This window comes from Schistocerca gregaria, chromosome 2 (assembly GCF_023897955.1).
Source record: "Schistocerca gregaria isolate iqSchGreg1 chromosome 2, iqSchGreg1.2, whole genome shotgun sequence".
NCBI classification, from domain to species: Eukaryota; Metazoa; Arthropoda; class Insecta; order Orthoptera; family Acrididae; genus Schistocerca; species Schistocerca gregaria.
In genome coordinates, this window is record NC_064921.1 from 176928448 (window position 1) to 176942626 (window position 14179).

At 41.9% G+C, this 14179-nt stretch overlaps 1 protein-coding gene and 1 long non-coding RNA gene across 2 annotated transcripts in view; one reads left to right on the forward strand and one right to left on the reverse strand.

Moving 5' to 3' along the window:
* The window catches only part of LOC126336629 (UDP-glucosyltransferase 2-like), a 98312-nt gene that overhangs the window by 8765 nt on the left and 75368 nt on the right, over positions 1 to 14179 (reverse strand). The window contains exon 6 of the mRNA XM_050000522.1: positions 9075 to 9294. Coding sequence (XP_049856479.1) covers positions 9075 to 9294 — 220 coding nt within the window. The remainder of the gene's footprint in view (positions 1 to 9074; positions 9295 to 14179) is intronic.
* LOC126336631 (uncharacterized) overlaps positions 1 to 14179 on the forward strand; it is a 189171-nt gene that overhangs the window by 8659 nt on the left and 166333 nt on the right. The window lies entirely within an intron of this gene.

Genomic DNA, 14179 nt, shown 5'->3' on the forward strand with positions numbered 1-14179 from the left:
AGGCCGTGAATTCAGCTAAATTCGTAAGAATCACAATTAAGAACAACATAAATTGGAAAGAACACATAGAAAATGTTGTAGGAAGGTGATCGAAAGACGGCGTTTTATTGGCAGAAAACTTAGACGTTGCAACAGGTCTACTAAAGAGACCGCGTGCACTATACTTGTCCGTCCTCTTCCGGAGTACCACTGCACTGTGTGCGTTTCTTACCAGATAGGATTAACGGAGTACATCGAGAAAGTTCAAAGAAGAGCAGCACGTTTTGTATTATCGAGAAATAGTGGAGAGAGTATCATGGACATGCTACGGGATTAGGGGTGGAGATCATTAAAACAAAGGAACCTTCTATCGCTAACTGTTTCCTCCGCATGCAAAAGTACTTTGTTGACGCTGACCTGCATAGGAGGAAACGATCATCATAATAAAATAAGGGAAATCAAAGATCACATGGAAAGATTAGGTGTTCGTTTTTCCTCGTGCTGTTCGAGAGTGGAATAATGGAGATATATTGTGAAGCTGGTTCGCTGAACCCTTTGCCATGCACTTAAGTGTGATATGCAGAGTATCGATATAGATGCAGGTTCATTTCCTTACAGGTGTTTTAATATAATACGTTCTGCTCTCCGTGGTGTAGTCCGTCAGTGCACCATCCAAATCGATACATGTCTGGAGAAGGAGAGGAACGTTGTCACAAGCAGATTGCATGGACCGCTACAGGTACCCTGTGGACTCTACTGTCAAAACATCCCGTAGTTTGGCCAAATAGTGTATTTGACGCTGATAAACTTTGTCCTTTCAAACACCTCGATGTGTTCTTCCAAAACTCGATTTACTTTCATAATTCCCAGCCATTTCGCTGCACACTCCAAGGTCTATCCTGACCATTTATCAGACGAATGTGACATGGCTTTAATTTCAGATCCTTCATTATTCTTTACAATGTCGTGCGTGGCATGTTCAGATCACTGGATGTAGGCCTTTGAGATTTAACGGCTACCAACACAAGACTCTACAATCATCCCTTCCCAACCCAGCGCTTGCAAAACAATACCAGTAGCGTCAGATTTATTGTTTATTTTTGCGATTGTTAACCCAGAGGCGCCATTTCCTTCAAATTCGACTGGAGTCCCCTGTTTCACCGCCACGTAAATGTTTGTTGTAGAATACAAACGCACGCAACACACGCGCTGTTTCAGAGACAACGTTTCGCCATGCTTTCCGGCGTACACTAATCATTTTTAAGTCCAGTGGCCGTTATCGCCACTCTCAGACTGCATCGGAACTCTTCTCCAAAATCAAACATACTACAGTAAATCAAACAGTTGATACATAATTGTGGGCCACCCTGTTAACTACATGACTCGCACATCTTACACCCTCGTTACTCTTATGTGGAACGCTCTCGGCGCCCCAAGTCTCTCCTTTCTGTTCTGACGCTACTGATGCTGCTCTCGAGTCTCCTTTCTGTAGTTTAGCGTCCTGGTGTCGCATGGTACACTTGTCAGAGACTTGGATGACTTGGCTTTATATGATTTACTGATGCTACAATGTTCTAACAAACTATTTGTTTCCCTTTCAAGCGCTTTATCTTATCAAACTTCTACATACACTACTGGCCATTAAAATTGCTACACCAAGAAGAAATGCAGATGATAAACGGATATTCATTGGGCAGAAGTATCATACTAGAACTGACATGTGATTACATTTTCACGCAGATTGGGTGAATAGATCCTGAGAAATCAATACCCTGAATAACCACCTCTGGTCGTAATAACGGCCTTGATACGCCTGGACATTGAGTCAAACAGAGCCTGGATGGCGTGTACAGGTACAGCTGCCCATGCAGCTTCAACATGATACCACAGTTCATCAAAAGTAGTGACTAGCGCTATTGTGACGAGCCAGTTGCTCGGCCACCATTGACCAGACGTTTTCAATTGGTGAGATATCTGGAGAACGTGCTGGCCAGGGCAGCAGTCGAACAATTTCTGTATCCAGAAACACCCTACAGGTCCTGCAACATGCGGTCGTGCATTATCCTCCTGAAATGTAAGGTTTCGCAGGGATCAAATGAAGGGTAAAGCCACGGGTCGTAACACATCTGAAATGTAACGTCCACCATTCAAATTGCCGTCAATGCGAACAAGAGGTGACCGAGATGTGTAACCAATGGCACACCATACCATCACGCCGGGAGATACGTCAGTACGGCAATGACGAATACACGCTTCCAATGTGCGTTCACCGCGATGTCGGCAAACACGGATGCGACCGTCATGATGCTGTAAACAGAACTTGGATTTATCGGAAAAAATGACGTTTTGCCATTCGTGCACCCAGGTTTGTCATTGAGTACACCATCGCAGGCGCTCCTGTCTGTGATGAACCGCTAAGAGTAACCGCAGCCATGGTCTCCGAGCTGACAGTCCATGCTGCTGCAAACGTCGTCGAACTGTTCGTACAGATGGTTGTTGTCTTGGAAACGTCCTCATCTGTTGACTCAGGGATCGAGACGTGGCTGCACGATCCGTTACAGCCATGCGGATAAGATAACTGTCATCTCGACTGCTAGTGATACGAGGTCGTTGGGATCCAGCACGGCGTTCCGTAGTACCCTCCTGAACTCACCGATTCCATATTCTGCTAACAGTCATTGGATCTCGACCAACGTGATCAGTAATGTCGCGATACGATAAACCGCAATTGCAGTAAGCTACATTCCGACCTTTATCAAAGTCGGAAATGTGATGGTACGCATTTCTCCTCTTTACACTAGACATCACAACAACTTTTCACCAGGCAACGCCGGTCAACTGCTGTTTGTGTATGAGAAATCGGTTGAAAACTTTCCTCATGTCAGCACGTTGTGTTAAACATTCGGTTTTTCGCAGAGCTTGGGCCCTTGCGGTTCTCACGATCACAAACGTAGCCTGAATTGTTCTCACTCCACATTTGTATAATGGTCAGAGGTGGACGAATACATTACTTACTTGCTCAGTTTTTGAAGCTCTTTGTCTTGAATAAATCATCCTGTTATTCATTTGTTTGTCGGTACATGTACATCATATCTACCGACTTCAGTCCCTTTAGGATAATTCTATGGTGGACCGCCGTTATACATTTTATACAGAACTGCATGGTTCATCGAAGTAAAAGGCCACCATGGAAGCGAGCAGGTGCGATCAGGTCACGTAGGCGCACAGCAGAACAGCAGCAGAACCAGAGACGGTGCTTTGGTGAGCGAAACGTAGAAAAACAAGTCTTCTTAGAAATAAGTCGCCGCAGCAAATAAGATCGAAATGTGGAGTGAGAACCATTCAGGCTACCTTTGTGAGCGTGAGAACCGCTAGGGCCCAAGCTCTGCGAATGTTTAACACAATGTAAGACATGCCAGGACTGGCAAACGTAAATATTGTAGCAGTTACAAACAGACGGCTACGCTGTCGAGGACCATCTTATTCAAAGTAGAAAAAAGAGAGAGAGCAGGGGCTTATTTTTCAGCACCAAGTGCAAGAAAACGCTTTAGTAGTTAACCACCTGAAATCAGATGCGGTGAGGGAACAATTTCCTGAAAGGCACCTTTCTGTTGGTCGGTGCTGAGAATATCGGTAGCTCAGCCAACTAAATTGACGTAATGAACGAAAACGGTAAAGTCAGAGATGTCCTTTCTGACGCTACCAAACTACTTGTCCGCACCTCGTCAGCCAAGCACATGAGCACCTGTTTGAGTAGATAAGCTGGCAACCTAGAAATACTTCTGGCTGAGTTGTTCTTAGCAGCAGAATTGTTGGTGCGAAACCAACTTTGTTTTGTTTTTTTTAGCCACTTCAGCATCCGCCGGCATTTCTAGCCCTACAGCAAGGCGAATAGTAGGGACAAATTATTTTCACAAAGTAATTTTCGATCCTCACTCTGAAGATTTAATTGCGGATTTTTATGCTTTCCGCTCTGGCCGCGGACGGAAATGCCTATCCATCTATAGATCTATTTATTACTATTTCAGGAATCACGGTACGACTTAGCGAACATTATTGTCCTATACTGGAACACGGCTGTAAGAAACTGAGCGCCGACACTTTATCCGAATATGCGTACGTAATAGCTCGATATTTTCAATGTTTGTAAGATGTTTTACTGCACATTTTAATGCAATAAACACAGTTAATTATCATTCTTGTTTAATTTCGTAAGTTGCGAATTGCCTGTTCATTATTTTGTAGGGGGCTACGGTATGCTTTTATCAGATGACAAGGCCTATTTATATGAGGTATTAGGGGCATTGGTACAGATATTGTCTCTTACTATATACCAACTTCATTGAGTATGGTTTTTTATTTTATTTATTTATTTATTTTGCATCTAACAGTCCTCCCGCCAACACATCGCTTGATTTACTGCCTGATGTTGTCCGGCGAATGCAGGACATTTGCCACGCCGGACATCTGACCCCTTGCCCCTTCGCCAGGTAGCGATCCCACAGGTAAGGGACGCCCTTCCTCGTACTTCTTCTGTCCGCTGTCAAACCGCCGTCTCCACATCTTACTAGATACAACCAGTACGTAAGGGACCTTCTTCGACATCTTGGCCAAATACAGAGCTTCTTTTCCGAAATCGAAATATTTGTATCTTTTGGGAAACGAAAGCAATGCCGACGATTATGTCAGTATGTAATTAGTTCTGCCTAGTATAAATATAGATCCCTCTGTCTACAGTAGCTTCCTTTCACGTTTACTAATTGCGATAGAAACAGTCGCCATGGGAGCAACAAGAAAGGAAAGCTGTGAACAGAATGCGAATGTACTCTAACCATTTCTTTTTTATCGCTGCATTTGTGCCTACTTTAATTGCTACAACTGAATTCCCAAAAGACAATAAGGAAAGAAGAAATGGGTATGTGAATTTTTGAAAAGAAGGACGACATACCATAAAGGCGAAACATTACTTAATAAAGTGTAGCGGGATAATGTTCAAAACATGACAAAGTAGGTTCACAAACAGAGATAAGAACATCTATGATTGACATGTCATCTAAAGTCGACGTACAATTTTAAAATGTTAGAAATAAGGAACTGAAGTAATACAGAATGCTATGCTTGTACCGTACGCTGTTCGACAACCGGAATAAATTAATAAGTGGCTCATTTTACCAACCCCCGGTCTCAGATGAAACAGTTGCTGAACATTTCAAAGAAAACTCGAGTCTCATCCCAAATAGGTACCTTACTCATACAATTATAGTTGGCAGTGACTTCAATCTACCTTCCGTATGTCGGCAAAAATACATTTTTAGACCCTACTGCAGATAGAAAACAACTTCCATAATTGTTCTGAATGCTTTTTATAAAATAATTTTGACCAGTTAGTTCACGAGTCCATTCAAATTGTAAATGTTTACGGAAAATCACTTGACCTCTTAGCCACAAATAATCCTGAGCATCATGACGGATACAGGAATTAGTGAACACACTTTCGCAGCGAGGCTCAATTCCATAACAAAGAAATTCAGCAAAAGTAAACGCGAAATATATATATTTATAAAAGCAATTAAAACTTCAGTTAACGTCTTTCTAAGAGACAGTCTCTAATCCTTCCGAACTATATAAGTGAAGACCATATGTGGCTTAAGTTTAAAGAAATAGTATCAACAGCTCTCGAGAGATTCATACGAAATAAATTAATATCAGACGGAACACATCCCCCATGGTACACAAAACACGACAGAAAGCTGCTGCAGGTGCACCGAAAGAGGCACGTATAATTTAGTCGAGCGCAAAATCTCCAAGATTGGCGAAGTTTTTCTGTGGCTCGAAATTTGTTGCGGATTTCAATGCGAGATGCATTTAATATTTACCACAATGGAACGCTCTCTAGAAATGTGGCAAGAAACCGATAGAGATTCTGGTCCTATGTTAACAAAAGCAGCAGAAAGGTACAGTAAGTACCTTTACTGCGGGTCGGGCGGCGAGTGAGGAGAAGAAGAAGGAGGAGGAGGAGGACACAAGGACCCAACCATTCGGAGGAGGTAAAATCGCGGCAAATGTCCGGCGCGCAAATGCCCGCACGCCGTCGCAGCTGCATGGCAGTGGGAACTACAGCTGTCACTACATGCTATTCTTTTGCCTCCGTGCATCCATACTTCAGTACCTGATCTGCAACCCAGGGGAAAATATACTTTAATGGCTTAGGCCCACATACGAATCAGCCGGTTGGGGTGGCCGAGCACTTCTAGGCGCTAAAGTATGGAACCACGTGACCGCTACGATCGCACGTTCTAATCCTGCCTCAGGTATGGATGTGTGTGATGTCTTTACGTTAGTTAGGTATAAGTAGTTCTAAGTCTAGGGGACTGATGACCTCAGATGTCAAGTCCCGTAGTGCTCACAGCCATTTTGAACCACTTACGAATCGACCTAATACATACTACTGGTAACAGCTGTAATTATTAGTCTGCAAATGAGGTAAATACTGATGTACTGTTGTTCAGTACACTGTCCTCAGTCATCACTACAAATATATCCACTAACACCCCTAACACCATTTGTGGTATGTTGTTGTTGTTGTGGTCTTCAGTCCTGAGACTGGTTTGAAGAAGCTGTCCATGCTACTCTATACTGTGCAAGCCTCTTCATCTCCCAGTACCTAGTGCAACCTACATCCTTCTAAATCTGCTTAGTGTATTCATCTCTTGGCCTCCCTCTACGATTTTTACCCTCCACACTGCCCTCCATTACTAAATTGGTGATCCCTTGATGCCTCAGAACATGTCCTACCAACCGATCCCTTCTTCTGGTCAAGTTGTATCGCAAACTTCCCTTCTCTCCAATCCTATTCAATACTTCCTCATTAGTTATGTGGTCTACCCATCTAATCTTCAGCATTCTTCTGTACCACCACATTTCGAAAGCTTCTATTCTCTTCTTGTCCAGACTATTTATCGTCCATGTTTCACTTCCATACATGGCTACACTCCATACAAATACTTTTAGAAACGACTTCCTGACCATTAAATCTATACTCTATGTTAACAAATTTCTCTTCTTCAGAAACGTTTTCCTTCCCATTGCCAGTCTACATTTTATATCCTCTCTACTTCGACCATCATCAGTTATTTTGCTCCCAAAATAGCAAAACTCCTTTACTACTTTAAGTGCCTCATTTCCTAATCTAATTCCCTCAGCAGCACAAAACTTAATTCTACTACATTCCATTATCCTTGTTTTGCTTTTGTTGATGTTCATCTTATATCCTCCTTTCAAGACACTATCCATTCCATTCAACAGCTCTTCCAAGTCCTTTGCTGTCTCTGACAGAATTACGATGTCATCGGCGAACCTCAAAGTTTTTATTTCTTCTCCATGGATTTTAATGCCTACCCCAAATTTTTCTTTTGTTTCCTTTACTGCTTGCTCTATATAGAGATTGAATAACATCGGGGAGAGGCTACAACCCTGTCTTACTCCCTTCCCAACAATTGATTCCCTTTCGTGTCCCTAGACTCTTATAACTGACTTTTGGTTTCTGTACAAATTGTAAATAGCCTTTCGCTCCCTGTATTTTACCCCTGCCACCTTTAGAATTTGGAAGAGAGTATTCCAGTAAACATTGTCAAAAGCTTTCTCTAAGTCTACGAATGCTAGAAACGTAGGTTTGCCTTTCCTTAATCTTTCTTCTAAGATAAGTCGTAAGGTCAGTATTGCCTCACGTGTTCCAACATTTCTACGGAATCCAAACTGATCTTCCCCGAGGTCGGCTTCTACTAGTTTTTCCATTCGTCTGTAAAGAATTCGCGTTAGTATTTTGCAGCTGTGGCTTATTAAACTGATTGTTCGGTAATTTTCACATCTGTCAACACCTGCTTTCTTTGGGATTGGAATTATTATATTCTTCTTGAAGTCTGAGGGTATTTCGCCTGTTTCATACATCTTATTCACCAGATGGTAGAGTTTTGTAAGGACTGGCTCTCCCAAGGCCGTCAGTAGTTCCAGTGGAATGTTGTCTACTCCGGGGGCCTTGTTTCGGCTCAGGTCTTTCAGTGCTCTGTCAAACTCTTCACGCAGTATCGTATCTCCCATTTCATCTTCATCCACGTCCTCTTCCATATCCATAATATTGTCCTCAAGTACATCGCCCTTGTATAGACCCTCTATATACTCCTTCCACCTTTCTGCTTTCCCTTCTTTGCTTAGAACTGGGTTTCCATCTGAGCTCTTGATGTTCATACAAGTGGCTCTCTTTTCTCCAAAGGTCTCTCTAATTTCCCTGTAGGCAGTATCTATCTTACCCCTAGTGAGATAAGCCTCTACATACTTACATTTGTCCTCTAGCCATCCCTGCTTAGCCGTTTTGCACTTCCTGTCGATGTCATTTTTGAGACGTCTGTTTTTCTTTTTGCCTGCTTCATTTAGTGCATTTTTATATTTTCTCCTTTCATCAATTAATTTCAATATTTCTTCTGTTACCCAAGGATTTCTACTAGCCCTCGTCTTTTTACCTACTTGATTATCTGCTGCCTTCACTACTTCATCCCTCAAAGCTACCCATTCTTCTTCTACTGTATTTCTTTCCCCCATTCCTGTCAATTGTTCCCTTACGCTCTCCCTGAAACTCTGTACAACCTCTGGTTCTTTCAGTTTATCCAGGTCATATCTCCTTAAGTTCCCTCCTTTTTGCACTTTCTTCAGTTTTAATCTACAGGACATAACCAATAGATTGTGGTCAGAGTCCACATCTGCCCCTGGAAATGACTTCCAATTTAAAATCTGGTTCCTAAATCTCTGTCTTACCATTATATAATCTATCTGATACCTTTTAGTATCTCCAGGGTTCTTCCATGTATACAACCTTCTTTCATGGTGGTATACAAGCTCTATAATAGTATATACAAATATTTTAGCACAAGTATACTCGTTTGTAAAAGAGAAAAAGCAGAAAGTAGTTCACGAAACAAATTTATCTGGCTTATGTTGAAGCATAAAATTTTCGTTGATGTGAAGCTTTATCACTGTAACTGTTATAGTGTGACGAAAAGATATTCTCATTGAACATTCCTTTTTTTCTGTTAAAGACTTACTTTGAATTCTGCAAAACAGCACGTATACTGCGTAGCACAGTATCCTTTGAGACGTCATGGAACTCCAACCTGACGCCAAGCTCCGCTTGCTGTATCTTGGCGGCATTGTGCGCCTGGTCGAAGAAGAACGGAATCACGAGGAACGGGACACCGTGATAAGTGGCCTCGTTCATACTCTGGAGACCTCCCTGCATGACGAACAGGACCACCTTAGGGTGAGCTAAGGACAGAACAAGTGACATTCACAACATTTTTTTTCCACAGCATTGTCAACCATTCCTACCAACATTAATCTATTTATGAATAATTCTGTGCGGAAAAAAAATGTATGAAATAGGTTACACAGCTGGCGATTAAATTTCAACACTGGGCTGGACAGCAAATATTGAAACTTTACTCTCTGTACATGTAAATTATGGGGAGAAAATACATAATTTAAACTTTTCGTTGATTTCAGGTTATTCAGGTTATTACACAGAAGTGAAAATGGTTCTGATGAGGTTAAGCATCCAACTGAACTTGGATCACAGATACGGAAATGTTGTTCCATGTTGCTTCAACTCTAAGATAAAGTTCTTAAATCGTTATGGAGGAAGTCCCATCCTATGTCTTGGGTTTTAGCCAGCACAATAGATTAGTGTTTTCAATCATTAACATCATGAATTGAAAAATTCTTTGTAATACTGTGAGAGATTGGAGGGCACTATCACTTCTGACTTCGTGTCGTGCCACTTAATGTTCTTAGGGAAGATGATCTTTATTACAATCTGACTTCACAAATCACGATGTGGTGGGCAGTAGTTAACGCTCTTGCTTCTGTACTCTACTGAAGGAATGGCTGTAAGCTTTACCTGCATTCAGAGGAATAGGTTGCCAAAGGAATAGGACTGCAGAAAAATCATACGTCGACTGAGGGCTCAGGGGAGCGTTTTTTCTGCGGAACCTGGGTGAAACCATTTCAGGACGGCCGAGTTCTGCGGTCTCATCGTGCAGACACGTCGGTCGGCGCCAATGAGTCAGGGGCCGCGTTCATGTAGGCTGGTGACTAGCACTGAGGAGACGCCACTGCAATGGGCTAAGCATTGAAGACCGGCAATAAAGCAGAGGATGGGCCCTTGTTAGGCAGGAAGTCGACGAGATAACTGAGATTTCTGCGAATTTTTGTGGGGCAGGTCGCTGGTGTCCAGACTCAGTTAAAAACATATTTGTGAAGGCACGAGGCTTTTAGCGAATTTATGGCCGTTCTTTGGAAACTTCGAAATGGATGCAACAGGGGAGATAACGATCTATTTATGGAGGGCTGTGGTTCCATCCTGGTCATGTCATCAGCAAAACCATGGCATAAACACATGAGAAAGAGTGTGCGCTGATATGAAACTTCCTGACAGATTAAAACTGTACGCCGAACCGAGACTCGAACTCAGGACCTTTGCCTTTCGCAGGCAAGTGCTCTACCAACTGAGAAAGGCTAAGGTCGCGAGTTCAAGTCTCTGTCCGGCACACAGTTTTAATCTGCCAGGAAGTTTCATATCAGCGAACACTCCGCTGCAGAGTGAGAACCTCATTCTGGAAACATCCCCCAGGCTGTGGCTAAGCCATGTCTCCGCAATATCCTTTCTTTCAGGAGTGCTAGTTCTGCATGGTTCGCAGGAGAACTTCTGTAAAGTTTGGAAGGTAGGAGACGAGATACTGGCAGAAGTAAAGCTGTGAGGACGGAGCGTGAGTCGTGCTTCGGTAGCTCAGTTGGTAGACCACTTGCCCACGGCAGGCAAAGGCCCCGAGTTCGAGTCTCGGTCCGGCACACAGTTTTAATGTGCCAAGAAGTTTCACATGAGAAAGGGGCTGTGTAGCTGAATTTTTTTTTCTTTTCTCCAAATTAAGTTTAAAGTCTCTGATTGTTCAAATCTGTGTATGCAGAACAAAGGGGTAGTCTCCCATCGTCGAATACTGCACTCGATCTCGTGATTGGCATGTGCAAAAGGGGAGTAGTCTGAAATGTAAATAAGTTTTGCTACCAAGCTGGTGAGGATAGCATAGAGAAAGAAAACTGGTGTCTCTTGTACTGGCACTTCACTAGTAAAGAACTTAAGGTCTCTACCTAAATGGTGAGACCTGTGTTCCTTGTTAGTTTGTCACTTATAGCCTGTGCCAGTCACCTTCTGAACCATAAGAGGTACTGCTTCTAGCATAACGCACACAACGAATGATGCGTGGGTGTACTTATTTGTCTTGAATCGGCCGTCTAAACATTTGACATATTCCGTCACGCATAGACGTGGGATGGAGACAGATTGCTTTGGCAGACCATTAAACGGGTCCACCAGCACATTGGAATCAACCGGAGTTTCAAAGGCTCGTAGGGAAGTACCTTCGTACGGAATTAGTCGAACACGAGACCACGTACTTCCATTTTTTGGGAGTGCACCATTAATAAGAGATTGCTGCCGTCCATGACTTCAGTCGCCGAACGCAATGTGGTGTGCCGCCTGGACCAGGAGAAGGGTAAATTATTCGCTGCTACGGCGTAGGGCTCCAATATATGTTTCTCAGCACCCTGTTCTTTCGAACCATACTTTTCGCTTTGGAATAGTAGAGATTAGATGGTTGATGGTGGCGTAGATTTTGTGCCATACTCAGATTAACGTGTATGAAGTCAGATAAACCGATTAGTATTCTGGTTAGTGTCGTGTATCGATCCCCAGCTGATCATTTTGTCCACCATAGACCCCATATTACTGAAGGCGTTTGTCAAATAAAAATATTTATGTGACGTTTCATTAACCATTTTTTTGTCTTGTGATGTTAAGAATGAACAAATCTATTTTTGTTTAGATCACAACTCCTCCCTGTTTTCTGATTAACATTACCTTTGCCATTTTTATTAAAGTCCTGATCCCAAGAGTAAATAGGAAGTTTGCAACTAAACAGCATCTTTACTGATGACTATAGTATCGATTGATTGGTATTCCATATGTTCTATGACGTTTCCTAAATGTCGTGCTATCGTACTTAAACTCCTAAATCACATACTTTTGTTCGGTTTTTTAAATAGTACACTCGTTCATATATGATGTTTTAGAGAACTTAATGTTACTTGCTACCTGTAGTGAGTAAATTTTCACGTACGACTTAATTCCATTGTGTAAACTTGCACATAAAAGTGGCCCTCGATAGGCACAAAAAGTTCACGACACTTGATACTCGATGATGGGATCTACATTTTTCTTTAGCACCATCTAATTTTAACTAACACTGAGTACTTTATTAGAGAAACAGAAAGGTACCCATCACACTTGTCCTGAAGCTTTTTCCTCTGAATCATTCTCTGCTAGCGCAAAAATGATCTTTGGCTATTGAAAAATTGTCTTTTTCTTCTATTTCCTGATCTATGTCACTGACATTTTTCTCCATCCACCGAATATTAATTTCATCAAATTTAGGAACGTTCCTGTGACATTTTGTGCTGTACTGAAGAGAATAGGTACACAGTTCAAGAGTCGCGGTCTAGGAGATCACAACACGTGTTAGCGACAAACAAAGAAGGCGATAACACAATTGACGACAAAACATTGCAGGGTTGATGGTTTAAGGAAGTTACGGGGTGCTGTACAAGCATTCCGCTAGGACTGACCTTAGAGAGCAAGTTCCAAAATTTTCGAGCGATCTGAGAGACCACATCTCCTTACATTAAGAGTTTATTAGAGAATATTGTAAGAATTTGAAGTCAATCGGCCAAGAACTTTTTAAGTTCAAGTGGTTTAAATGGCTCTGAACACTACGGGACTTAACATCTGAGGTCATCAGTCCCCTACAACTTAGAACTACTTAAACCTAACTCACCTAAGGACATCACACACATCCATGCCCGAGGCAGGATTCAAACCTACGACCGTAGCAGTCACGCGGTTCCGGACTGACGCGCCTAGAACTGCTCGGCCACCGCGGCCGGCACTTTTTAGCTGTTTTGATAATAACGTGTTCCCTTTATATATTAGTACAGATAATGCTGCAAACTCAAGTTGTATATAACTCCGCTAACGTGTATAAAAGTCATTAGTGCTACGTTTAACGTCAGTTCTTTACCTTTATTTCAGGAAGTCCTGTTTATGGCGTTATTATCCATTTACCTAGCTGTACATCAGTGTGACAGATTGTTCTGTTAGTGTCTATGTTTTACTTCTTTTTAGTAGTTGGAAATTCATCACAACGTCCAGTTCGTTTGGTGCACTGTACAACGTGCATTACTTGTTTGTTGTGCATCGTCTAGTGTTCTCAACATTCAAGTGGCAACAAGTGATGTTGTTTTACCTCTTTCAATTTTATGTACCGCATATTAGATTGCCTAACACGACCAGAGAAGGTAAACTTGTGGAGAGTAGTTGCTTAAAACTTTCCACAGTATAATTGCTGACTTATCTGTTGATAGGCGTATGCTTTGGATTTAATATATTCTACGCTTTACTCCCTAATCTCTATTTCGTCGGTTTTCTGTTTCGCCGGGGCACGAGAAGATAATTAAAATCATGGAGGCAGTTACATTTAAATACTTCTGGCAGTTTAAACAAAGAATCATCTTCTTATGGCCACTATCTGAAAAATGTTCGCAATGGAGATTTTATAACTGTTCATGTTATTTAATCTTACTGTTTTAGATTAAATCTGACTAATTTTCTGATCTGAATTTAACTGTAAATGAGAGGTACGTATAGCTTCTGCGCTATACAGACAATATGGATATAATCAATGATTTTGGGGTTGTGGTAACCCCTGTAACATTAAAGTCCGTTCATTAGTTACTTTTCACTGGGAACTGTGATACGTTGCGTCAATTGTGTCTGTAAATTTCTTGTGAAAAGATTTCATTGAAATAAGAAATATCTTCCATTTATTATTCTAATTCACATTTCACTGTTGTAGTGACGCTAATTAATTAGCAAACACCCCTTCCCTGATTTTACCATGTTTCCTCATGCAGTCAAAATAAACTTGTTCACGCAATTGTAATCAGACATCTTGTGCAGCCTCCCTTCCATCAAAGCATTTGTAGGAATCATCCTACCCACTATTTATCCGCTGCCACAGTCTCTGCTAGTATCTACCGTCGT